At 38.7% G+C, this 26,618-nt stretch overlaps 1 protein-coding gene across 2 annotated transcripts in view; it reads left to right on the top strand.

The window, feature by feature from the left end:
- Positions 1–1,188: 1,188 nt before the first annotated feature.
- NF1 (neurofibromin 1) overlaps positions 1,189–26,618 on the top strand; it is a 103,969-nt gene continuing 78,539 nt past the window's right edge. For both annotated transcript variants that reach the window (XM_050908968.1, XM_050908967.1), the window contains exons 1-13: positions 1,189–1,248; positions 11,061–11,204; positions 13,844–13,927; positions 16,223–16,413; positions 18,725–18,831; positions 19,091–19,158; positions 19,405–19,480; positions 19,992–20,149; positions 20,809–20,982; positions 21,164–21,286; positions 21,585–21,659; positions 22,829–22,960; positions 26,019–26,153. In XM_050908968.1, coding sequence (XP_050764925.1) covers positions 1,189–1,248; positions 11,061–11,204; positions 13,844–13,927; positions 16,223–16,413; positions 18,725–18,831; positions 19,091–19,158; positions 19,405–19,480; positions 19,992–20,149; positions 20,809–20,982; positions 21,164–21,286; positions 21,585–21,659; positions 22,829–22,960; positions 26,019–26,153 — 1,527 coding nt within the window. The remainder of the gene's footprint in view (positions 1,249–11,060; positions 11,205–13,843; positions 13,928–16,222; positions 16,414–18,724; positions 18,832–19,090; positions 19,159–19,404; positions 19,481–19,991; positions 20,150–20,808; positions 20,983–21,163; positions 21,287–21,584; positions 21,660–22,828; positions 22,961–26,018; positions 26,154–26,618) is intronic.

Genomic DNA, 26,618 nt, shown 5'->3' with positions numbered 1-26,618 from the left:
TTTGAATAAAGTAAGTTTCTGCCAACTGTCTTGTCTTTCTGCCAAGAGAAGGCATAAATCATCCTGTGAAATCCTGCTGAAACTTTAGACCAACGCACGCCTCAAGTTTGGAGAAGCGAAGCATTCCCTTATAATCTGTGGTCAAAGGATAGAGATTTGGTTCACAGTAATTTATTGAATAAGTAATTTGAAGGGAGACTTTTAAAACCTTCTGTTTTTGAAGAGTACTTTACACTATTTCAGTACTTTTTGACTTGGGAGCGTTTTTTGCCTCTCCTCCTTTCCCTGGCGCCGCAGGATAAGCGACGCTCCGTGTTTACAGGCGGCAGGGCCGGAGGGAAGCTGCCCCTTGCCAGCTTCCCTGCGGGTCACCTCGTGTGCAAACGTCTTTCTTTTCTTTGTGAGAGGAGATGAACCACCTAGTCAGGCCCTTTCTTGCTTTACCCACGGGGCAGCCGGCAGGTCAGGCAGCTCCTTCTGCAAGCCAGTACCGATCTGGAAACCGGAGGATCAGCCGCAGGATACAGCCTCAACCCTTCCCCCCTCCCCCCCCCCCAACCAGATCTTGGCACCGGCAGCTCATCCTTTCCGCTGCCGAGGCCGGGGAGCGGCTGTCGCTCCGGCGGCGCCGAAGCTCGGGGGAAGGACCGGCCGGTGAGGGGACGGGCGGGAAGGCGCAGCCCCGAGCCCGGGCCGCCGGGCTGAGGGCCCTGCCCGGGGAGGACCGCCGCCCCGGGCCCTCACGAAGCCCCGCCCCTGGCGGACGGCGCATGCGCCGCTGCCCCTCCCCGCCTCCCGCTTGGCCCCTCTGCGGCGCAGGCGCGAGCGCAGGCGCGGCGCAGGCCGGGCAGGGGTGGGGGGTGGGGCGCAGGCGCAGCGCGGCCCCTCCCCGCCGCCGCGCAGGCGCCGCGCGTCCCCGCCGCCGCGCAGGCGCCGCCCGCCGCCGCCTGTGTCTCGGCGCTCCCCCTGGCGCGGCGGCCGCGGCGCTGCTGCTCGGGCGGGCGGGGGCGGCCTGGGCTCCCGCTTCCGGTGTGGTGTCATGGCGGGCCCTGGGCGCTGATGGCTGCGGGGAGCTGAGGGCCCCGGAGCGCGCTAGGGATACGGAGACCCTCCCCTCGCCCCGGCGCCTGTCCTGCCGCCCTCCCTGCGGGGATCCGCCCCCCTCCCTGGCCGGGCAGGCGGGGGGACATGGCGGCCCACAAGCCGGTGGAGTGGGTGCAGGCCGTGGTGAACCGCTTCGATGAGCAGGTAGCGGGGGCGGCCGTGAGGAGGGGCGGCGGCGCGGCTGCCCCCGCCGCGCTGGGCCGGGGCCGGCGGGGGAGCAGGGGCGGCGCGGGGAGGGCTGGGGCGGGCCGCTGCCGGAGGTGAGGGGCCTCTGCGGGCCGGGGGCTGGAGGCGCGGGCCGGGAGGGGGCGAGCGGTGGGGGAGGCTGCCCCGTTCCCCGGGGCGGGGGCGGCGGGTGGGAGCGCTGCCTCCTGCCTTCTCCCCCGCCGCCGGCTTCCTAGCCGTGCCGGGGGGGGGGACCGAGGGAGCTGGGCTCCCCCAGCGCCCGGCTCGGCGGCGGGTCCCCGCTCAGCCCCGGCCGGGGGGCGGCGGCTCGCTGCGCCCATTGTGCTGGGCAGGGTGGCTGGGTGGGGCCGGGTGCTGCCTGCCGGTCTGTTATCCCTTCCAGCCAACCTGATGCTTCCCACCTCTTTCTGGAGGGGGGGATCCCGGTCTCGGTGGTGGAGTGGCCTCCCCTGTGCCAGTCTGCTCGAGGTGCAGTGGCGTATCAATCAGTTCTGTACAGGGAGCGGGGCGGGGGTGAGATGCCCGGTTCCTCTTCGCTTCAGCTCCCCCACCTCTTCCAAAAGTGTGTTTGCTTTTCGTAGACATCCCTGTGAAATTTACTTCCTCGCTTTACATCATCTTGTTTATCAGAAGGGAGGTAAAGCCTCAAGAACGAGTTTAAGGAGGACTACATGAAACTGCTCAGGCAATTCTACCTTGTTCCCCGTAGCATAACGGTGGATGTCAGAGTGAAATTTCATCCGCATCACTGGGAGCACAGTTGCATGGGATGAAGAGGGTTTTCAAGCCAATGTTGTTATAGTGATAGATATTTCCTTCTCTTTACAGAAGTCAGTGCTGGTAGTTTGGAGAAGGATTTTCTGAATGGAAGGAAGAGGGATTTGTTGGCCTTAGACTTTGTATTTCTCTGATCCACATGTAGAAACTGCTTACTGGGATTAGGTGGCATGACTTTCTCAGTGGGGCTAAGCTTAGTGCTTAGACTCTGCATTTTTACTCCCAAGATGCTTTCCTGACGTGCAAGTGTGAGCTCAGTTTAGGCTGAAGGATCAGTTTCTGTGTTGTCTGTCTCATTTTGCTGTACTGTGAGTACAGCCTTTGTGTCACACAAGACACAGCTCCGTGAGACCCTGTTTGGTGTAACGTCTATCAAAAACATTAAGCTGGTTCTATAGATTGAATTTTGTTCACCTGCATTATAATCGTATGTCCCTCTCAGTGATGCTTGGCTTTTAACAACCCACAGAAAGATTGTGGCCTGGTTGAATAAAAATAAGCTGTTCTTTTTTACATTTATATTAAGGCTGCTGTAAATGAAGTTTATTTAAAAAAGGAAAATATCAAACTTTGTCTTTTGACATTAAAAGGATGCAGATTTTTCCAATACATTTTAGGCATATTTGCGTAGTTAACTTATTTCCCCCCCCCCCCTTATCTTGAGTCATAGATCATTTTTTCCATAAGCTTAAAAAGCATGGTACTGATTATGCTCCCAATAATGCAAGAAAATGTTTCTTTGTGTAGTGGTGTTAAAAGGCCCTAGGCTTTGTCGTTTGCTTTGTTTTGTATATTGTGGAATTGGGCTTGCCAACATCTGTTAGGAGTTAAGAACTTCAGCTTTTTAAACAGAATTATTTTTCTATACATTTTATGGGATAATTACAGATAGGTGTATGGGAGGAATCCTCTCGTGGTAGGAATAAAGCTGTTCTGATTTTTGAGATGCTAAAATATTGGAGTTGCAGGGCTAATATACATCAAATACGGTATTGACTGTTGTAGTCATAGTGTAGTTTGTGTGATAGGTGCTATTTACAAAATTTTGATTAGTTTATTGCATATTTTTGTTTAACTGGTGCAATTTTTTTTTTTTTTTAAATATTGTATCATCAAGTGAATGAAGCAGTGAAGCAAGGATGAGACATTAATCTCTACTTTTTTGTGAGAAGTTTTCCTTCTCATTTATTGATTTCAACACGGGGTTCTTAATTTTGTTTGTTTGCTTTTAATACATCATTTCCTCTGCCTTGCCTAGTCTGACAGTGATCTGGAAAGGTGACTGTTCTTAGCTGAATGCCCAAATGCCAGGTTATTGTGATACCATCGCTACTACTAAATACGTTGTCAATCAATAGTGATATTTATGTGCTGCTTGTAACTCCTTACGTTTGTGTCGTTATTGGGTAGTCATGTGGTTATTAAGTTATCTACTTGTTACATTTTAGACTGCTCATTTGAGCATCAAGTTCATACTTCATAAAAATGTACTGAATATATGCACATTATTTTAGTGGTGATAATGCTTTTTGAGTTTTTGCATACTATGTCTGCCCTTCTAAATGCAGGACCTCTTGATTCAGCACTGAGGGAGCCACTACTTATTATATATCATCGGTATGTTTGAATAACGAAGGGGAGCTCATGTTTGTTGTGCGTTGTTTAGTTTGGGTTTTTTTTTTTTCTGCACGGGAGAAGACAAAATTTTTCAAGGTTTCTTCCTTCCTTTACAAAGGAGGAAAATGTAACCATCTTTCACCAGAATTTATAGAGGTAGACAGGCTTTTCATTCATTTGCTAAATGCTTGAATTTGTTTTAAGACAGATGAAACAACAAACTGAGAGAATGCTAATCTGTATTGAAAACAAGAAAAATCAGTGCAAACCAGTCTGTTCTTGTCTACTCTTGTTTATTGTTATAAATGCTGCTTTAACCAAAATCTGCTTTTGTGTGTACAGTTCTGTGGGCCTAAAATGACTGGCAAGCATAGTTTTATGAATTAACCAGTGACTGGCTCACTGAATAAATTTTTCAAATATACTGCCAGTCTTGCCCAGCTGTGCTCACTTCTGAGACTACAACTGCTGCAATGCACTCTTCTTTGAGCTACCCTTGAAGACTGCGTGAAGGTTTCAGCTGGTGCAGAAAGAAGCTGTTGATGGTACATGTGAGGCTAGATCACATTCCTTATCTAGCACATATGAAATCTCTTGACTGATTTTGCATGTAGTACTAGTCACTATATTTTTCAAAACTTTTCAGTGATCGGGATAGAATTAGGCTGCAGTAGCGCAAAGAGGCTAGGCTATGTTTTAGTAAAATTCTCTGTGATTTCACGCATAATCAGGCCTTTGTAAAATAAAATTATCTCTTTTTTCCTATGGAAATGTTCACTTACAATTTTATGTACTGTATTTTTATAGTATTTTTAAATGTGTTACAAGCTGAAATCATGGGAAGGCTGATACAGTAGTGAAATAGTTCTAAGCATAGTCAGAGAAGCCTCACTGCCTAAACTGTTTAAATCTAGAGTGTTTTAAAACTATCAGATGTAATAAAAGGTATTAATCCTGCACAAACTTGTGGCAAGTTAAGTGATTATAATGTGCTTTAAAGAAAGAAGCGCTTTATTATGTGGATTATGGTTTAGGCTCCCCATTTGTAGTTTGAGATATGATTGCTTTCAGTTAAGAAAGCTTTTGTAAAAACTGAAAGCCAGTAGGAATGTTGCATTCTTACTTTCATTAAAAAGCATTAAATTAAAGCAAATACTCCCTCCTCCTGTTGATTCTCTTTGCAGCATTTGAAATCTATACAGAACCAGAGACCTGAAAAAGCACTGGCTGCGAGTACCAGCTTTGTGTTTTTCATTGCTGTTTTTCATCTTGGCTTGTTACTAGTAGGAATAAGATGTATTTTAAAGTATTTCACGTGAGTTCTGCTGACTGTGCTCCCCAAGTGAAGTGGTATCTTTTGCTGTAAGGTAAGGCTGGTCTGTGCAGAAGATGGAACTTTTTTCTACAACTACTCTGTCTGAAACAAATTTCCACAGGAGCCAAGAACTGAGACAGACTATAACACTGCTCTTAGGCACAAAGTGTGCTATTTCATCTTTCTCTAACATAAACCTGAAGCAGCTTTGATCTTATTTTTCTAAAACAGTGTGTGTAATGTATTTCAAAATGAAGTGCTATACTGCACACAGATGGTGTCCTAAAGAATAGATAAGGGAATGGCCCACGTGCAACAGATGTTACCTGCGTCCATTAGTGAGCTGCTGAAAAGCACTGAGATGATTTGATGATCCTTCCTTATTTAACACAGCAGTTTGTGTTAACAGTATGGGTAAATATATGTTTGTTCACAGTACCAACTTTTAGTTAACCTTTTGAAAATTTTTTTTTTTAGAGCAACCTATATAAAATATTTTCAGAGTTCTGTGTTCTTCTGAGGGCTTAGTTGGGGGGTTCTTTTACTAAATAATGCCTCTTTAGAAGGTGATGCTGTGCATGTTTGTAGTTGGGAGGAAGATGCCTGTTGATTTTTAAAGAGATTTGTATCTGGTTCTGACAGTACTGGTGCTGAGGAAAGAGTGATGCTGTGTGTATTTTCTGTCTCTCACCAGTACATCTGTGTGTTACAGTCTACTGAAAAGTTCCAAAAAATTATTTGAAAGGGAAAAGCCAGGTAGACTTCTATGCTGTTAAGGATAGCACTAGGCATTTTTTTCTAGATGTTATGTCTGTTTCTTTCTCCTGAATCTGAATCAAAGGCACAAGGCTCAGATGCGTTCAGACATCTCAAGCTGCTTAGTGAAAGTGATGAGCCCGTTATACGCAAGCGGAGAATTTCCTTCCCTGAGGTGGATCCCCTGGGATGGTCTCCCACCTTCCCCTCTCCAAAGGTGATTTAGACCTCGGTGCTTTTCATGAGGTAGAGGTACCGGAGGCAGCGAGAGGGCTCTGCAGTCTGCCACCACTGTGAAGCTGCATCTTGAAAGTGCTGAATTGTGGAGTACCTGTGCATGGTTGGGTAGCGACTGCTGTCTGTATTAAGAGGTTTGTCAGGATAGTGGTTTCAACAGCTGAAATCCTGTGGCAGACTAGGTTTATCCGTCAGATTTTTGGATTCTTAATGTCCTGCAAAGTTGTATCTTGCACAAAGAAGTTGAAATAGTGACTTTGTTTGAAGTGATAAAGTACTTACACTTGCTCCATAACCTCTGAAAAGAAGAACATTAAATACAGTCTTTTACTAAATAGAGACGATTAAACTTTGTGTTCATTAATTACAGGTGATAAAGCAAAATCCATGACAGCCTTTCTCAACAGACTGAGTGGAATATCTTACAGATGTTCAAGCCTATTAGTGTTGTTAGTTTCAAATCAATGTCCATGTACATTTAGCAAAAGATTGTACCTTATTGCATCAGACTAGAGGATACCTGAAACAGGTGCTAATCTCTTCTACAGACATGGAAAACACCCATTTTTCTTAATAATTTAACATCTGTGATCAAAGAAGGATTCCCTAACTGAATGTTTTTGGATAAAAGTACATCAGTCTCTAAACTGAGGCCGTTTCCAAAGATGTGACAGTCTTGCATGCTCTCAGATACCACGATACTTTCTACTTTTTAAACAGCTTTGCAATTCTGTAGTAGCACTTACTTTAAAGTTTCAAAGCCAGTTTTTATAATTTGACTAAAGATCTTGCTAAGTGTGCACATTAAATCTTTTTTCTTTTTTCCCTCTGGAATAGCCAAGTACTTGCCCTTTTTTTTTTTTTTTTTTTTAAATTTTAAATTAGCAAAGTTATTGTATTGCAAGTCTGAAGAGACTGAAACACTTATATGTCCAGAAACAGATAGGTAAGAGTGACTAGGCATAGGAAAGCCTTTACATTTTCTCTCTTCAGCAGGATTACAGACCTCCTGGATATCACTGTAGGCAGAAAATTGACCAGATGACTTGCGGCTGCCAGACACCATTGTCGAATGGTGAATAACATATGCCATATTCATGCTTAGGGGCAATAATTTTTCAGATGCCAAACTTGTGTGTTGAAAAAGCTTTTGAAATGCTGATTTAATATTATTTTCTAAGATGCTAGCAGCTGACCATGTGCTATGATTCTGTGTATCTGTGAGTTGGTCTAGTCACATTTTTTCCTTAAATGATACTATTTTTTAATAATATTTGTGATTAGTGATTTAATTTACATTTTTCATGAAGATAGAAGAATTTAATTTTACTTTGGCAAGTTGAGAGAGGAATTTGCATCTTTTAGGTAATAAATAGTGATTTAAAAAAATAAATGTCTTCTAATAGCCACTAATTTAGCTGGATTAGTCTTAACAATCCTGTCTTCTTGAGGGTATGTGGTTCAGATCTCTATTTCTAAGGTTTATCTGTTATTGTGTGCCTTTTGGTAATGTAAAAAAAATAATAGTCTCGTATGATCTGTGTTGCTTTTTCTCCTACTAATAGTGCTTTGTTATCTCTTTGCATTTAGTAAACCTTGTGAGAACGGTTCAGTTTCAGCATTGTATCAGCAGCGGATTTGGAAGAAGCTGTAGATAGGTCAGCAGGGCTTCTTAAATTGAAGTCAGAAATGCATTTCTAGAAACAAAGTTTGACTTAAACTGTCTATGTGGTCAAAAGATGTGTTTTAACAACTAGGGAGCTTGCATGGCTGGTGTAAGCTGGTAAATACTTTGATGCTTCATCTTACAGATTTGCTTTTCTAGTTGTTTCAGCGATACCTGATACGCAAGATGGCTTGTATCCTGAATTCAGGATACACTGGGTCTTGTACTGTATTATTGCAACTGTCAGACTCAGCTACTTAATGGCTTTTCCTTTTGCAGCAATGTTCTTTTTTAATTGATCTTACAAGATTTAAAATTTGGTAGTTGGAAAGATTCCAGATTTCATCTACCTATTTTGTCTTTGTCCACTGCATAAAACAAGGCAAACTGTAGACCAAAATGGCATTGTTCCCTGTCCTCTGTAGCTTATTTGACACCTTAATGAGACGTAGTCAAACTGGATTAGAGAGAGAAAGGGTGTATGGCAGCGTGCCTCAGTGTGGGTTGTACGTGCACCAATGTAGTTATAAGGTTGTTGACTATTGCTTCCTATTTCAATGGTGAAAGTAGCTGAATTAGAGTAGTGGGCTGTCCCTTTGCTGGGATGAGTTCAAAATGGTGCATGTGTTCATAGTTTGAAGCTCCGGTTATATTTAAGCTTTGTGCTTTAATTTCTGTTTCTAATTCAAATAAAAGCTATACAGGAAATCATTTGTGTCAGTCGTTCTTTTTCCTAAAATAAAATCAAAGGCAATGAAATTAAAATTTCAACTTTTTCCTTTTATTTTTTCTTTTTTTCTTGTAATGTTTAGATCGATGGGTATTTGTATAGAAGTTAAATAGTTTCTTTTTGGTCACTCAACACTGGCACTGCATTCTGTTAGGGGACATACAGTGCTCCAGCATGTCAGAGTGCACAAAGGAAATAGCCGAGAAAAAAAACCCAAAACAACAGTGCTAATATTTCCTTTTTATATAGTTTCCTATTTTAAGTGGCAGTATAAAAAGCAGTTTTACTTCTAGGTGACCTTGTTGCAGTGGCTGTTGTGGCAGGAAGCTCCAAAAGTGTGTAATATGATGTTTCTATAGCATGGAAGCATATAGAACTAGATCTATGACACAATTTCTTTGAGAGGCACTTCTGAAGTGTTTTATCACTCAGTGATATTGAGCTTTTCTGCTGTTGTCAGCACGGAGACTTGAAAATTCAAACCAGAAGTACTAGTAATAGTGAAATTTTTAATTAAATGTATCTATCTTCCACTAATGACTTCCGAAAATGTATTATAAAAATAACATCCAACAATGAAAACAAAGCTTGAGTCATGAATGCTGTTTGTTCCGCTTTTTCCAGTTTTAAAATGAGCACTGTTTTAAAGCATTACAATCTGAACACTTGCAAGAGAATTACAAAATGAAGTGGAAATTACCTTGATTGCCCTATGGAACTTGTTGCTGTAGGAGGTTGTGCAGGTGAACAGCGTCAGACCTGCTTATGGAGGGGTGGTCCCTTAGTGTGGTTCCCTGGATGCAACACGTGGTGCCAGAGATCCCTAAGCCCCTGTCTGAATCAAAAGCACACATTCCTCATGGACCTTTCTGCTGCTCTTGGGTCTTTGGTGTGATCTAGCATGGCAGTTCAGTCATTTTAAGTGTCAGCCATTCTCTTAGGAAAAAAACACCCACTTTCCATTGTGATCCTAGTCTGTGGTATCAGAAGAACTGATACTTAAAACCTAACCTAAACCACAGTTTATATGGAGAGGAAATTACACTTGGGCATAAAAACTAGATAGTATATTAAAGAGGTCCATTTCACTACAAATGAAAGATGTCAATGTTAAGTAGACTGCATTTAATGATGCAGTCAAAACTGTTGGAAAAAAAAAATGTTCCAAGTTTGGAGTTCTTTAATACAATTCATCTAGCATTTTAAATATGGGCCTTTAAACTTTTATTAACAAAGACAGTAATGTTAAATGGTTGGCAGAGATGTTCATGACTGCCGACAGCAGTTTAACTGGACGATGGTATGGAAAGTACCCTCACCCAGTCTGCAGAGGCCCCCAACCTGGAAGGTTGCTCTTTAAGCATTTTGCAGCTGTAAAGCTGATTGTAATTCCTTGGAATCCTTCTTTTAACCTCTCTTAAATTCTCTCTCTCTTTTTTTTTTTTTTAAAAGATACCCTTTCTAATACAAAAATATTACATGGTGGCATTTAGTTTGAGCTATCACTGTCTTTCAGAATACACGTTTATTGAGAATTCTAGTCAAAATTGGTTAAAACTTGTAGTAGCAATTAAAGCTGCCATAGATAGTGAATTCCTAGGTCACGCTTTAAAATACAAATGGCACATGTGAATTATAAAAAGAGGTGATAATACTGATTCCTTTTTTGTTCCCACATTTGTTTGCTTTTTACAAATATAAATCCTCAGTAAAATGAATTTTTCCGAAGAATTGCGTCTCGCATTTTCGCGTGGTGGTTCGTAACGGGCCGACTCCAGTGAGGAGCGCGCAGAGGAAGTGAGTGCGTGCTTGGGAAGTGACTCGTTTGTGACCCGTGAAGAATTTGGGTACGGCATGAAACAAAGTGCCTTGTGTTCACACAGTAGGAGAAACATCTCAGTTTTGTGCAGTCACTCTGAATCTTATCTTTCCTGGAAGAGATGCATTTCAAGTCTAGTTTTTACCACTGGATCTTGGGCAAGGGCAGGTAATGCGAGGCTCACAGTTGTGTTTGGCTCGCAAGTGCCTGAAGTGTGTTTGAGGCTAAGACTTCATTGCCTGGCTAGCAGTGGGATGTGTTTGTATGGGGACCCCGAAGTAAGCCAAGTCCTTAGGGCCTGTGGAGGCTGTCGGTGGTGGTTCCTCCTGGGACTCGGTTTTACCTCTTGGCCGGTTCTGTCCTGCGAAGGAGTAGAGGACACGCATGGAACCACTGTTACCACCTTCCAACTCACCTGCTTTGTGAGCTACTGTGATTTTACCTCCTCTCAGGTTTCAAGATGCAATTTTTTCTTGAAGGAATCGGCTTTGTGAAGATTTTTGGTATTTAACAAGCCAATTTTTGAAATAAAGAAACTTTTCTTCTCAGAATTCTCTCTTACTCACGTTTTTCTACTCCTTTTGATTGCTTTGACATTTGGTTTGTAAAAAAATTATCACAAAATAGAGGTTTAGTTTCAATTCAGGAAAAGGAATAGGTGAACTTCAGTATTTTGTTTTGTAGATAACTAATAGAAAGATGAATGCAGAGAAAATGAAATAATCAATGTGTTTGTAGTTGTCTCTTGTAGAATGTTTTTCAAGGTTGTTTCTGGTGTCTCGAAAATTTTTAACCCATCTTTAAAGATGTAAATTTCAATGTAAAAAAAGCTTATACTTATCTCTTTTTGTAGCTCCCCATAAAGGCTGGCCAGCAGAATACCCACACCAAAGTCAGTACGGAGCACAACAAGGAATGTCTCATAAACATTTCCAAGTACAAGTTTTCCCTGGTCATCAGTGGTCTCACTAATATCTTAAAAAATGTTAATAACATGGTAAGTTTTCTAATTCTGGATTGTTGGGTGATTTTTCAAAATGGTTGTTATTTAGTCATATTATACAATGTGCAGAGACTCACTTGAAATTTAGTCAGATTGTTGCTTGCCTTTTACACTTAATTTTTTTGTTTTCATCTGCATGTGCCAAAGTTCATTAACAGCACTGAGCTGTGTTACATATAAAGGCAATGAGATAGTTCTGTCAGAGAAATCTAAAGGAAGGTGGTGATTAAGGGGAATCCTGTTAGTCATGGGAACGGTCTGTAGCTGGGAAGGTATGTGGCTAGCTAAGGAGTGGGTACATAAAAGTACCTAATACTACGTTGGGTCTCTGAACAATGTTTAGGTACCAGTAGAATGTGCTGCTTGTTGGGAGGTGGGGGACAATTTTTGCCATTGCATGGAAAGGTGCTTCAGTTATCTAGGGAAGCAGTGCTAGCAAAGTCTTTAGAGGAGGAATGCAGCAGGGCAAAGGAGCTGCTGAGCAGCAGCACTAGGAGGTTTTTTTTTTCCCTCTCATCTATCCTGCCAGAGCAGGACCTGCCAGGAATCGTTTTGGGAAAGGAAGAAGGGAAAAAGAAGGGAAAAGGATTTAAAACTTAGGCTATTTGAATTTTCCAGGCTGTTGGGAAGTTTTAGCATTTGTGTGTGTGTATATATAAAATATATATATATATTTTAACAACCAGATGAATTTCAGTCAGAACCTCATAAGAAAAATCTTTGAAAACAGTCTCTTGTCTCATACTGCCACTATAGACTCATACCTCCAAAGGGATGCCTTACTAGTCAGTAAGAAAAATGAATGAAAAATATGTGGGAGCGATACGCATCTCTTCCATTTATTGTTTGATGTGGATCGCAGCCTCTCATGAAACCATTTAATGTTGATACTTGAGGGCAGTAGACTGGTGTGAAGGGGTGAGATTCAAGGTGATTTTTCTACCAGTTCCCAAAGAGAAATCTTTAGAGCCAGATGTCTTAGTAGATGGTTTCCTTCTGCATACTGGTTTTCTCTTCTGCCTCCAAGGGAACCATAAAATGATTCCTGAAATCCATCAAAATATTTGACTCATCAACATCGGTAAAGCTGTCATTTAAAATAGATCTCAGTGGAACCAAAGAGAAGAGAAACCAAGGAAAAAAAAAAAAAAAGAATGTGGATGTCCATAGTGTTGACTCTAGAAAAATAACTATTACCGTAAAGTTGGGTAAATGGAAAGTTTAGGAATCCTTTATGAGGAGAAAGATGCAGTTTGAATTTTTTTTTTTTTTTTTAAATGGAAGGTCTGGTTTTGGATTTGTCATGAGAAAAGTTTAGTTCATTGAGTTTTGAAGCCGTGTGATTTGTGATCATGTGGAATCTCCACAAACAGGTAACAGAACTAGCCAAACTCTAGCAGTACTTTTTTTTTTTTATGGTTTTAGTAAGATAGTTTGCAGTGAGCTCTTTTAGATGTCAGTTGTATAGAGATGCGCATCTGCTAAAACGCTACAAAGGAATGACAAAATCAGAAAATAGGTTGCCCTACTGCTGGGGAATTTAGGCTACTTAAAGCTGCCTGTAATCCCTTTGGAGAGAGAATTTATTTTAATTAAACTCCATAGGCATGAAAGAATGTGTTGATGTGTAAGATGATTGTCTGATAAATGAGAAAACTATGCAGTTAAAACAAGTTTCTGTATATGATATATAGATTTTGAGAGGAAAGACCTAGCTAAGAATGTCAATAAAAAAAGTCAACGTTTGCTTTGCACTGAGGAGCAAGACTTAACATTTTTTATGTTTGATGGACTGAGCTACTGTATGAATCAGCAATATTTCTGAAGGTTTTCTATAGCTGAAACAAAACAGACCAATAGACTGTCATAAGGGTCTTAGTTTAGAAAAAAGTCTTGAGGGTTCGCACTCTGCTGAAACTTAGAGTTAGTTGAGCTAACCTCTCCCGTGGTTTAAAATATAACTTCCTTTGGGTGACTTCTACCTGTGTTCCATGTGTAGGCAGTAGCACCAATGTAGTTTTGGCTAAATCTTTTTTGCTTTATTTTGCTGTCTTAATATTGCTGGAACTAGTCACTATTGTTGGCAGTAAAATTGGGTGGCAGCTTAAACACCCGATAGAGTTCTGCCTTCATCCTGTGTCTGAAGTGTGGCATCTTTTTGGAGGGTCTCATTTGTTTCTTCCTGTGGTCTGTGCTGAATTTTGCAACACTCTAATAAGCTTGTCAATATGGATTTGTTGTAATATCAGTTCTATTAAGACGTTGGCAATGAAAAACATAATTGGAAAAAAGTCAGCAGTAATTGATACCAAAATAGTTTCTGAAAAGGTATAACCTTCATTTCTGAATAAATTATAGGCTTGATGAAGGTAAGGGGCTGCAGTGTACCTCCAGTCTTACTTTGCAGTAACTGTTCCTTATTAGATTTGGCATTGCAGACTGGACAAAGATATTTCTTCAGCGATAAAGTTTTAATTCCTATTTTAATCTAATTTTTGCTGGCTTTGTTTCTAAACTCAAAGCCAGAGCAGTAACGGAGCCATAACTTATGGTGCCACTTTGCTACATTACTTTAATGCATTACAAGTCAAATTTCTGTGTCTCAGATGAATCCATATCCTTTCTACTTCTAGAGAATATTTGGAGAAACTGCTGAAAAGAATTTATATCTATCTCAGCTGATTATCTTGGATACACTGGAAAAATGTCTGGCAGGGGTGAGTAGGCTTGCATAAGCAATTGCTAAGTTGGAGTCAAATGAGTTAGAGATTACAAGTCAAATGCTTGTGAATCTATTATTACTGGTACTAAAGTTAAAACTCGTCTGATTTAGAGCAAAGTAGGATTAATGCCATTTAAAAAATACTAAAACTTCCTATAAATGCAAGTAGTTGATATAATTGATAAATTAAGGATTTGTGGGGTGCTTTTTTCTTGCCTAAAATTAGTGATCTTTTTTCAGCTAAATAGATTTAAGTAAACTTTTGAATTTGCCCTTCCCACTACTCAACTAATTTGTGGAGTTATAAATAATGATTTTCTTTTAATAATTTGTTAAAAAGAATTGCAGACAACTGGACGACTGTACTCAGAGACATGTGAACTGGAGTAAGGGAAGACACAAACCCGAATCAAGAATTAGATGTGATTATGAAGCTTTGCTAGATTTTTATAAGCTGTGAGTGCTTGTGGCATACTCTGCTCGGTATTTTTTTAATAGATGCATCAAAACATTTTCATCCCACTATTTAAACAGAAAAAGTAATGGGATAGTAAATCATGTTAAAAGTAGCAGATAATTCAGTGCAAGTATTTCAGTTTTATGCTACTAAGTTTTCTGCATACAGTGTTGATTTTTCTTTAAATTTCTTAAAACTTTCATTTGTTGAAGTAATTTTTCATGTGCTTGTATATACAGCAGAAACTTTGCTATCGCTGTTCTAAAGATTACTTTTGCAGGTGTTTCCTAGATTACATTAGTTAACCATGTCCAAACTTCCAGTGGGAGTCCAGTCCTGAGGTTTCCAATCAGAGCTGTGCTGCAAGGCAGTTTGCTATTACCTTTGGGATGTAAACGGTTGTACAACTTACTGTGCTAAACTGTATAATTGCAAAGCCAAACTTCACTGTGAGCAAAATTTGCAATGGTTTATTCCTTTAACAAGAAAGGAATTTTTTTTTTAAAGCTGTATTCCTGGATGAATGTCATGAAATCATCTAAGCTCTTTGCTGTTTCCCTGCAACAGTTTTTGAAGGTTCTTTCTTTATAAGGTAATGACCTTATTATGGTTAGATTTGTCAAGCGGCATATCTTATATTACAGTACTAAAACAGTCTGAATAATTGTGGATTCTTCTAAATTCACAAAAGATCCAGGTAAATACATTTTCCAGAATAATTTTCAGCTTTTACAGCTGAGGTAAATACCTCTTTTGGGCACTTCTTGTGTCTTTGATGCAGTGAGTCAAAAAAACCTGTTTTAACTTCAGAAATTAATTCTTCTAAGATATTTCTTATATGCATATTGTTTGAAACGTTAGTGGTTTTTTCCTGATAGCTGATGGCATTTCAACAGCCTAAAATTGTGCTGAATACTTCTTGCTTTGTCAATTCAAATGAGAGCAAGTTGAGCCAGTATATGTTTAATAAGATGGAGCCAAAGTTCTATACAAAGAGCGTTGTGTTCTGTGATATCTTCAGATGTATTTCTTGCTCGCTGTTCTTGCTCAATGTTTCATCAAGTTCTCATGGCAACAGGACTCAGGTCAACTAAGTGGGAGTCTCTGAAACTTCCCAATTCCCTATGGTAAATTCATTGGTAGAATTTTAGAAAGCTTTAACGCTGACCCTTCTGTTAAAACTTGCTCTTAGTAGAGCAAAGTTTCACTTTGAATTCTTTTGTAAATAGTTTCCTTATGTTTCATACTGTGCAAACTGGCAAAAATTAGATTTTTCTTTTGCAGGAAAGTTAAGCCATTTTTGACTCATATAGAGCAATCCCAGGCAAGAGCAAGGGAGAAGCACCTCCTTTTCGGTTCATTTTTTTATATTAAATATTTGCTGTCAAAATGTAGTGGTTAGAATACTACCCAAAAGAGAAGTAAGGGTGGGTCTTTGCCCTTTGAGCTTCCATTCAAAGCCAAGATAGTTAATGCTCTGCTGCTGATACTTTACACAGATCAACAGGGTGCATTTGTCAAAACAGAAATGTGTTTTACTTCAAAAACTTGTTTGGTATTTTGCTTGATACTTGATGACATTGATCAACTTGGTGTCCTACATAGTCTGGAGACTTAACTGAAAATGTAAGATGGTGTGAATGATATGGGTTATTGTTCAAATGGAAAGAAGCCTTTTCTGTGTAGACTACTTACGCTATGGTCAGTGGTAGCCTGCAGGCAGAATTAGAAGTTTAGATTCGGGTCCTGTGCCTACTAGTGGCAGATGCTCCGTTTTTTTGCCTCCAAACCTACAAAACGGAATTTCATGAAATACTGAATGTTTATTTTTAGCAACCAAAGGATACCATGCGACTAGATGAGACTATGCTGGTAAAACAGTTGCTGCCAGAAATCTGCCACTTCATCCACACTTACCGTGAGGGGAACCAGCATGCAGCTGAACTACGTAATTCTGCCTCTGGGGTTCTTTTTTCTCTTAGCTGCAATAACTTTAATGCTGTGTTCAGCCGCATTTCCACCAGGTAGGTGTTCTTCAGTAGCCTGACTTAGTGTATTAGAAGATCTACTACATACTGGTGTCTAGAACATCTGTCATGAATTGTAGTCTTTCTAATTTCAGAAAAGTTAACTGTTTAAATGATATTTAAGAAGATAGTTCTTAAACTACCCTCTACCTTTCAAAATTTTACTTGAGTTTCAGGTTACAAAATGAACCTGTTTCATATCCATTCTAGATTACTGCCAGCATATTTTCTGTGAGCTGCATTTATTGCTTTTTTAATCTGCTTTCATAAGTACAAGTCAAACGCTGTTGTAGAGTGAAAATAATGATATCTCAGCTGAATAAGTTGAGTGAGTTCTTGTGGGTGCAAGGTGTTTTGGAAAAAAAAGGATGCTGAAGATAATGGGTTGTATCCATTTACTTATGAACTTAGAATGCAAAATTGCTGATTATCTACAGCTCTGTTGGAGCTGCAAGGCTGTTTTCCTTCCTAATTTTTCCTGCTTGAAGGCTTTTATGTTAAATCTGTCTTATGCCTGAAGGGGACAAAACAGCTGGACTGTTTGTTGGTTGTTGGAAAAGACCCATTTGTCTTCTGACTGACTTGAGTTTCACAGCACATTTACTGTAAAAATAACTGTCTTTTCTGCTATGCTAAGTGAGAACAGAGATAGGCCCAAAGTTTCCATCTATTCTTTGCTCTTTTTGCCCTGTTCCAGATCCTTCTGATGCTTCAGCATTTGGCAGTCTGCTAGAGTTGTGTATTAAGCTTTGTATTACTGAAAGACTTTGATGTTTTTTGAAAGTTGCTTGAAGTAGCTTAGCTCTTGTCACACATTGTTACAGCTAACATCATCCTTGATTCATTAGAAGTGGAGCTTAGGCAGCCTTATGTGGTAGCATAGCAATGAGTATGCCAATTTAATTGAAACAAAGATTTATATATTCCTTATAATGTAAAAACAGTTCTGTTCCAACATTTTGAAAAATACTTGCATTTTAGAAATCAGTCTAAAATGATTTAATAATTTGAAATTTTAAGTATTTTAAAAACTTTTACAGAGCCTTTAATAACTTCTGTTTCAAGAACATAGACTTGGCAGCTAGCATGGAGGATGTGGTTTTACTCAATAGGTTGATTATGTTTTGTTGCTTATGGAAATGGAAACAATTTCTTTTGCTCCTTTTATAGGAAGTATTTTTCAGTTGAAATTTTTTGATAGTCTTTGAATCTAGTCCACGGATCTATATTTATTCTTATGGCTGTAGCAGGGTTTCGTTCTCAAGCTCCAAAGCCCTTCTTACCGTCCATTTGAGCTGGAACATAGTGCTTTTTCCCTAACCTGTTTTTTACTTCAAGATGGCTTGTACATAAATAGTTAAATATTTGACCAATTGTTGCTGATCTCCACAGGGGTCAGCTTGCAGACAGTTAGCATTGCTGATCTTTTGACCTGCGCTTCCTGTTTAGGCATATTTCTAGGCCTTGTACAGCAGCTGGGGGATTTTTGGCACGAAAAGCACAGCAGTGGGGACCTTCCCATTCCCAGCGAGGGCTGTTAAGTTTCCCTGGCGTTGAAGAAATGAAGAACTGCTTTTGTGTGTAGTACTAGAAATCACATTCCATGTCTAAAACACATCTGTAGCTTTGGAACAAGACATGGCAATCTTTAGTTTGTGAGAACATATGATTTAGTTATTAGTGGCTTAGTATCTGATGAGATGTTTAGCAAATCATCTAATACAGAAGTGTGAAAAGATGCCATTGTGTTTAAACTGGTGTGATTGAACTTCATCCTGTTTGTTTAGGCCAGAAAAACATGGACCTTCTTTAGCTTACAAAGAGTGATTGTAGCTCACTTCAGCGACATTAAGTACCATCAGTCACTGCTTTACTCTTAGGAAATTAGCTGGGGCAAGACTTGCTGTTAAGGAGCAGTAGTCTAAAGGTGTCATGATTCCATGAATTTCGTATTTAGTTGAAAAGATGACAAGATTACTGCTACGGTATGGTAGATAACAGAAGGATTTCGGCAAATCTTGGGCATAAACAGACTATCACCAGATGGTATTGGTATCTTGTAAGACTCATCACTGGTATTTCTAGATCCATTTCCAGTATGAGGATGGAATAGGACTATAATATTAAGTCTTAATTGTGCAAGATCCGTCTTTCATTTCTAAACCTGGAAAAGTTTATCTGAGGAGATCGTATACGAGGAGATCATGTAATATTCCCCTGCTACTCAAATGTATAGAATCATAGGTATGTGTTCATACTTATCTGACATAATCTGATTGAGAAGTTAGTTTACTTTGCATATTTTTAGATTACAGGAACTGACTGTTTGTTCAGAAGATAATGCTGATGTTCATGATATTGAACTTTTACAGTACATCAGTGTGGATTGTTCAAAACTAAAACGACTCTTGCAAGGTATGATTTGAGCCCGTGTTTTGAAAAGTTTTTATCTGAGTATGGCTCGTTAGAGATGACACAATGGTATTGATACGTATATCTTTTTATTGCTGTGTTTTACTCCAAATAGTCATATATTTAGCAAAATATTTAAAAATAAAGTAGCATAAAGACATTGGTTTAAAAATTGCTTTGCACTTCAAATGTCTCTTATAATCTGTGTTGCTTTTTAGAATCAAGTTTCTTTTCTAAATGCAGAAATGTTTTACCTTTACAGAGACTGTATTCAAGTTTAAAGCCCTTAAGAAAGTAGCTCAGTTAGCTGTTATCAACAGTCTTGAAAAGGTAAGTATTTTAATATTTAACTTCTGTTTCATTGCTTATTTGCAGACTTTCTCTAATTTAGGAATAGTTGCAGTTCAGTAATTTACTACAAAATATAAGTTGGTGCATCCCTTCAATGCATAAATGTTTTGCAAAAAATGTTGAGTGGTTAGAAGTAAGAGTAAAATCTCTCTTCATTTAAATACATAATTCAGAAAAAAATATTTTTAAGCTCTGGAATGTAAAGATTTTTTGCATTATCTACAGGCATTTTGGAACTGGGTGGAAAACTATCCTGATGAATTCACAAAGCTGTATCAAACACCACAGACTGATATGGCTGGTAAGGCATAACAAATGACACAGTGTTCAAAAGTTGGTTTCTCAGACATCCGCACATTCACTTGCATTTTGTGCCCTCATTGCTGCTTGTGCAGCCTGCAAATAAGAAACAAATTTCTGTCAACCTTTGTCAGGGCAGGCAAGGATATATTGCTATCTCTTTTCTCTCCTGACTCACTTTTTAAAGAGGTTCATTTTGTGGTTCACAACACAAAGAAATAAAACCCAAAAGATGGAAACTCTTTAAATATATATTTTTCATCTTGATACAGGAAAAAAAGAGAACATCACCTGTATTTGTCTCTAGACAAAAAGAGAGGAAAATTTGTATTTTCAGGTAAACCATGTCTTTAACTGGGTTGAGACCATTTTATCCCCAGTAGCATGCCAGTAATGTGCAAAACGGAACTTTTTTTCTGTGTAGGTGGAGCTATCCCTCTGCTCTTTTATACCTATTCTTTACCTTTTCATAATTAAAATTGGTATTGAACTTGGGGTTATATTTTATGCAGATTGTGCAGAGAAGTTGTTTGACTTAGTGGATGGCTTTGCTGAAAGCACAAAACGTAAAGCAGCGGTTTGGCCACTGCAAATCATACTCCTGGTCCTGTGTCCAGAGATAATCCAAGATATAGCAAAGGATGTGGTAGAGGAAACTAAAATGAACAAGGTAAGAGAAAAAAAGTATCTGAATTCTGGTTCTGATTTCTAGAGGATGCTTGTTTTTGCTTATTCTGTATTTCAGGTATATTTTATTTTGTCTTTCCTGCCTTAAAGGCACATTACAATTACATATGTGAATTTATGCACCCTTTTTAAGTTCTCACCTAACGTATGTTCTTTCACTGTCAATAGTTCATACAGATAGTATGTCCCAGGCAATGTTATTTCAGAACTTACATCTCCTTGGAGATTTGAATCCCAGTGTTGTGATTTCCCCTGCCTCCACCAGTAGCAAACTTAGCGTTGCTTCTAGCTGGCCTGTATTGTACTGTTCTAGGCTTCTGTAGTGTGTGTACTGTGTGTTCCATAATCACGGTACCTGTGGCAGATGTTGAATTTGATGTGGTTGCGAACATTATGGTTAAGAGTAAACAACCGTTTATCTTTCTGCCATTCTGATTGCTCTAGATCGTTCAGAATGAATGTCTTTAATAAACGTAACATTTCTCCAGCATGCTGCATCAAGTTGTTTTTTGCAATCCCAATATCCATGATTTCTGATCAGAAAACGCAGTGTTGTTTGTTTTTAATATTTAAGGATCTAAAAACCCTGACCACAGATTTCCAAAGCTTTGGTTATAACTATTCCTGATTTGAATTCTGCAGAAACTGTTCCTGGACAATCTCAGGAAAGCACTTGCAGGCCACAGTGGGAGCAGACAGCTGACTGAAAGTGCTGCTATTGCTTGTGTTAAACTGTGCAAAGCATCTACGTACATCAACTGGGAAGATAATTCAGTCATTTTCCTCCTAGTGCAGTCCATGGTAGTAGATCTTAAGGTAAAAATGTCTGTTTCCAAATTGCAATGAAGAAATTTGAATTTTAAAATACTGAAATAAACTTTGAATTTCTCCTTAATTGAATACCATAGTGTTTTTCAGTGGAAAGTTTTGTATTGAAAGTAGACAAGAATAATCTTGGTATCTGATTTATATATTTATATTTTTTTTAAATATATAGAATTTGCTGTTTAATCCAAGCAAACCTTTTTCAAGAGGCAATCAAAATGCAGATGTAGACCTTATGATTGACTGCTTAGTTTCCTGCTTCCGCATAAACCCTCATAATAACCAACACTTTAAGGTGAGAACACTACTTACTGGTAAGTCATTCTCCACATACTGTTGATGACCTGTCAGTTGTAAAAGATATGCTAACAGCAGCTGGAGGCTCATAAATAAGTTCAACTGTATAAATTTCCCTTAGTAATAAATCCCTGCTTGTTTTTATAAATCTTTTCTTAGCTGATTAGACTTTCTCTTGTTTAGATTTGACAGCTTTGTCAATTTAATAAAAAGGCTCTAGTATGTTACTCAGTGTGATAAGAAAGATGGCAAAGACAAAGATGTTCCTAAGTGGCTTTTATGTATTTTTATTGTAGATCTGCTTGGCACAGAATTCCCCATCAACGTTTCATTATGTACTGGTAAATTCGCTCCACCGAATAATCACAAATGTAAGTTCTGAAAGTATTTAATGAGCCCAGCAATCTGTGGCTTCTATTCAGATCAGTATCTGCTTATTAAATACAATTTGAATAGTAGACCAAATCTTGTTGTCTGTATCCATGCAGCAAGAATTGCTTGCTAATAAGGAAGGACATAAAAACCTTGGTTCACGCTGTCCACCAGTTGGATTCCCAGTTTGAGAGCTTGTATTCCAGTACAAAATTTCAGTACAAATATGTTTGAATACCCTCTAATGTAGGATGGCAAATGAATCTTACCTTTTCTGGTTTTGTAATAGGTACTGCTTTATTGATACATGAAAAACACTCTCAGGACATGCATAGTTACACCACCTTCTGCTACTCCTAGTATATTGACAGGGGAACTTAGGAGAAGAGCTGGCCTCATGGTTTTGCTCAGGGATTTGATCCAGTATGAATTTAAATAGTGTAAAATTGTAGTAAATGCTGAGTGCCAAAAATATTTTGCAAGTTTGTGCAGTTGTTCATCTTCAGTTTGTTATTGTATTTTAAGTCACTAAAATACAACTTCAATTTTTATACTGTTCAGAAATACTTTCCTGATCAGTATGAAAATAGAATCAGTCAATGTTGAGCAACCAGCCTTACTTAATTTACGTAACACTTTCTATTTCATTTATCCCAACATGGTAATGAAAAAAAAAAAAAGTATTAGGCACTTTGACGAATAGGGGAGAAAATGCTACTGTAGATGTGGTGGTGTACCTGTGGTGGAGTAATACAGCTTTTCAGATATTATCAAGCACTTAAAATACCAATTTTCCATTTTGTTTAGTGTATCACAATGAATTGAGTGCACATTGTTTGTTTTGAAGTATTACTTACTAGCATTCGGTGTCCTGAAATCTGCCATGGTTTCCTGCGTTTATGGTTTCAGAGTTTGTGCTTGTTCAGAAAGAAGAATGATATAGTAAGCAGCTAAGTTGGAAGTATTGCTTCTGTTACAACTCATTTAAATATTATGAGTTTTATGATGAGAATGCAGAAATAACATATGAGTAATACTGTGTAAAATACTCATGTGTAAAGGTTAGATATACTACAGCTTTTGTAACTTCTAGAGGTCTAAAATAAATCATAATCTAACTCATATATTACCAGTTTAAGATTTGAGCATTTCTCTGTTTTCATTCCAGTCTGCACTGGACTGGTGGCCCAAGATCGATGCTGTGTACTGCCATTCCGTGGAGCTTCGCAGCATGTTCAGTGAGACACTGCATAAAGCTATTCAAGGCTGTGGGGCACATCCAGCAATTCGCATGACTCCGGTAAGACTTCTAAAGAAGCTGTTAAAACACAAACCTGTTGTTTTTCCTGTGTCTCCATTCCATTCCAGCTTTTTTATTCATTAACTTTAGACTGGAAACTAGAGGGGGGAAGAACATTGCAATCCAAAAAGCAACAGAGAGCCATACATGCTCTGTAAACCTTGCAGGTTTTGGTGTATTGACTAACTGTTTCTAGTCAGTTAGTGATGTGTGTTTCTCAGTTTTCATGCTGCTTTTAAACTGGCAACATAGAAGTATTTCTTCTGTAACTGTCCTCTGTGGCTAACTGTTCATTTTAAGCTTTCTTGTTGTGTGAATAGCTAGGTAATATGTCCATTCTTGTTTAATCTGAAAAACAAAAGCATTCTGTATGTGAAGATAATTTCTGAAAACTGCAATGCTTTTACCATGATTGGCATGAGTATCTCTTCTTTTAATTTGTCTTGCTTGCTTTCTGTTGAGCAAGTTGACTGTTTGGTCTTGGTGACAGCAACAAAGTAAAAGACTTTTCAAGCATTATGAAATAAGGTCAATATTCTTGGTTGTCTTGGAAAAAGTCTTGAGTAAATTCAAATTTGTAGTTCATCCAAATTTTTTTAGTAAGTTCACGTGCAGCTGCGTTGCGTTTCTTCTGAACTTGCCATTTAGGACTTTCAGTGTGTCAAGTGAACTTGGTTGTTTTAGAAGGCCTAAAATGATACATGAAAATATTCCTATTGGGCTTCTCAAATGAAAGCAAATGATCAAAATACCTTTAATTGAAAGCTACAACGTGTTTAACTTGCTTTTTACGTGTATATATTCATCTGTTGAGAAAATAGCAGGGGTATTGTAATGGCAACTCTGACATTGATTGGTGGTGCTTTGTCTTCTGCTTCTTATTTTCCGTTCTTATTGGCTGCTGTCGCTCACATGGTCAGATGCCAACCAGTCACTGTTTTGCATGGCAGTGGGCCTCTGTTGCTGTAAGTATGACCCATTGTAACTACCGCAGAAAAGCCTTTCCTTGCTCTGACTTTTCTGTGCATAGTTACCACTGCAGTCACCTCACTTCATCTGGGATACAGAAGGTAGCATGTTTTACGTGAGAATGTAGGCCTGGAGGAGACCTCTCCAGCGCCGCTCTTGGCAATTGCAAGGCGATCCCTTTCACAACCAGTTGAGCTCCTTCCTAGAAGGAGGGGCTTTTCGTTGGTTCTGTTCTTTTCTTTCGGTCCCCTCCTTTTCCATCACGATGCTCGTCCAGAATCTCCCCGCTCTGGTGGTTAGAACTGTTTTCTAATTTCCAGCCTAAACTTATTTATGTCTAACTTATCCCCATTTGTTCTTGTTCCAGTGTTGTCTGTTAGCTTCCAACCGGTGTTTATCCCCTTGATGTATTTGCAGAGAGCAGTCATGTCCCTGTCTTTGTTTATTGATAGTCTTTAGTTTGATTGTGTGAAGTAAATATATTGCTTCACAGAAACGAATCAGCTTCTTTTGCCGTGTGCCTCTTCTCAGAATTCCCTTAACTGTAGCAAACTAAGGTTTAGCACAGAATTAGTTACCTCTACCAGTGTGGTATCAGTTTCTTGATCGGATGCTTTTTATGCGTTAGATTTTACTCTGTATATTTTCACAATAACTATTTAGCAAAATAGCATGAGGTTCTAATTTCTTGTAGAATTTAATTATACAATGTCATATCTCTTCTTCAGTTACCTTGAAGATGATTTCAAGCTAGTTTGTTGTTGTTGTTCAAAACTTGCAAGTTTAGTGAAAATGAAAAACAAGTTTATGCTACTGTTTGAGATCTTCACAAATAATAAACTAGATAAAATAGTTTAAAAAGCTGAGTTTCTAAAGAGCGTTGTATGCTGTCTTGTGTTGAATATCCACAATGGCAATTTTTTTGTCCAAGTTAATGTCTCGTAACGATTTTGGTAGCTGTAAGCAAAAATACTAATTTAATCCCTGCTGATGTAAGATTAAAATTAATGAAAAGATAGATTCTGTAAACTTACTGGAGAGAGATGAAAATCTTTTGTCTTTGGACATACTGGGGACCAATTAATGCAAGTTTATGGTTTTTTAATGTATGTATTTATATATGTGTGTGTATACACACACACATATACAGTATTTTTCACAGACTTTAGCATGCATCCAAATTATTTTTGTTGAGATGAAGAAACTGCAGTTAATTGCCATACAACAGGGTGGTTCACTTTGAAGGGTTGTGCACACTGTAGGATTGAGGCATAAACTCAATTTTTGAAATCCTTACAACCGGTAGCATCCATATAGACTTATTTCACAGCCAGCACTGTATATGACTATTTGTTAAATATATTGGTCATATTGCTACCTGGATTCTGTTGTGTGAACAGCAGTGTTAGAATATGATATAGTTCATGCTGGAGTCAAACTAAAACACCTTATGTGAACTCTCAATACATACCTTAAAATGTCCTCCATTTCATGTAAGGAAGTTGACTGATACAGAAGTACTTCACTGATTTTTCAGATGAAGCTAGATTTTTTTTTTTTAATTTAAGCGGTGTGCTGTGTACCTTGTGAAAGCTGAAAGGTTAATTTTTCAGAGGTTGTAGAGATGAAAATGCTATCATCTGGACTGTGATTATGGCAGAAAATAAAGAGAATATTTTGCCTTTGGAAAAAAGTTCCCTACCCTCCCATGTATTCAAGCTTACTTGGAAGCATTTATTTTTATTTCTTTCTCAGACCAGAAAAAATCCCTGTAAATCTTTTTTGGTCCTTTTATCCATTTTTCTTTTGCCACAGTTTCTTATGCAAAAACTTTTCTTATGTCCATGTGCCGCTCACTAAAACAATTCTTAAGGAAACTTTAGAGATATAATAAAGTGATAGCATATGCATATGTAAAAGGAGATTTTTAAGTAGAAAGCTATGTGACTATACTTGAGTAAATTTTACATACTTTTAAACTTTTTAATGAATTATAGATTATAAAAGCAATATAGTTCATAAGATGTTTAATTATAACTACTATGTAGACTACCTCGCTGACAATGACTGTGATTTTTCCTTCCATCAGAGTCTTACATTTAAGGAGAAAATGACGAGCCTTAAATTTAAAGAAAAACCTACTGATTTGGAAACCAGAAGCTACAAGTTCTTGCTGTTATCCTTAGTAAAACTGATCCATGCTGATCCAAAGCTTTTGCTGTGTGTAAGTGTATCATACTATTCATTCATAGTAAAATTTACCTGTGAATCTACTAAATGAATAAAAATTAAAAACATAAACCTGCCATCTAGGATACTTCCCTACTTGTTCTTTTCTGTGGTTATAATGCTTCTGTGCTTTTAAAGGAAAAAGACAAAAAAAAAAAAAAAAAAAGAAACTGTAAGAAATTGTGCAGAACCAGAGCAACACAGTGAAAGGGAGCATAAAGCTCTAACTCTGAAGGGAGGGCGAAAATAGAGGGGAGTAGAACAAGAAGAAAATGAAAATAAGAGGTGGGGGGGAAATTAGTCATCATTTCAATGAGTAGAAAGACAGATGGGGTCTTAGATCTTCCATTTTCTCAGGCCTGTTTTATTGTTTAATTTTAAAATATTTCAATTCTGTCAAAGATATGATATGCAAGGGGTATCGTAGCTTAAAAAAAAAAGAGGTACTCTCTTAAAGATC

This window comes from Gymnogyps californianus, chromosome 20 (genome assembly GCF_018139145.2).
Source record: "Gymnogyps californianus isolate 813 chromosome 20, ASM1813914v2, whole genome shotgun sequence".
Lineage (NCBI taxonomy): Eukaryota > Metazoa > Chordata > Aves > Accipitriformes > Cathartidae > Gymnogyps > Gymnogyps californianus.
Note: the sequence above shows the minus strand (reverse complement) of the source record. Positions and strands in the feature narration are given on the sequence as shown.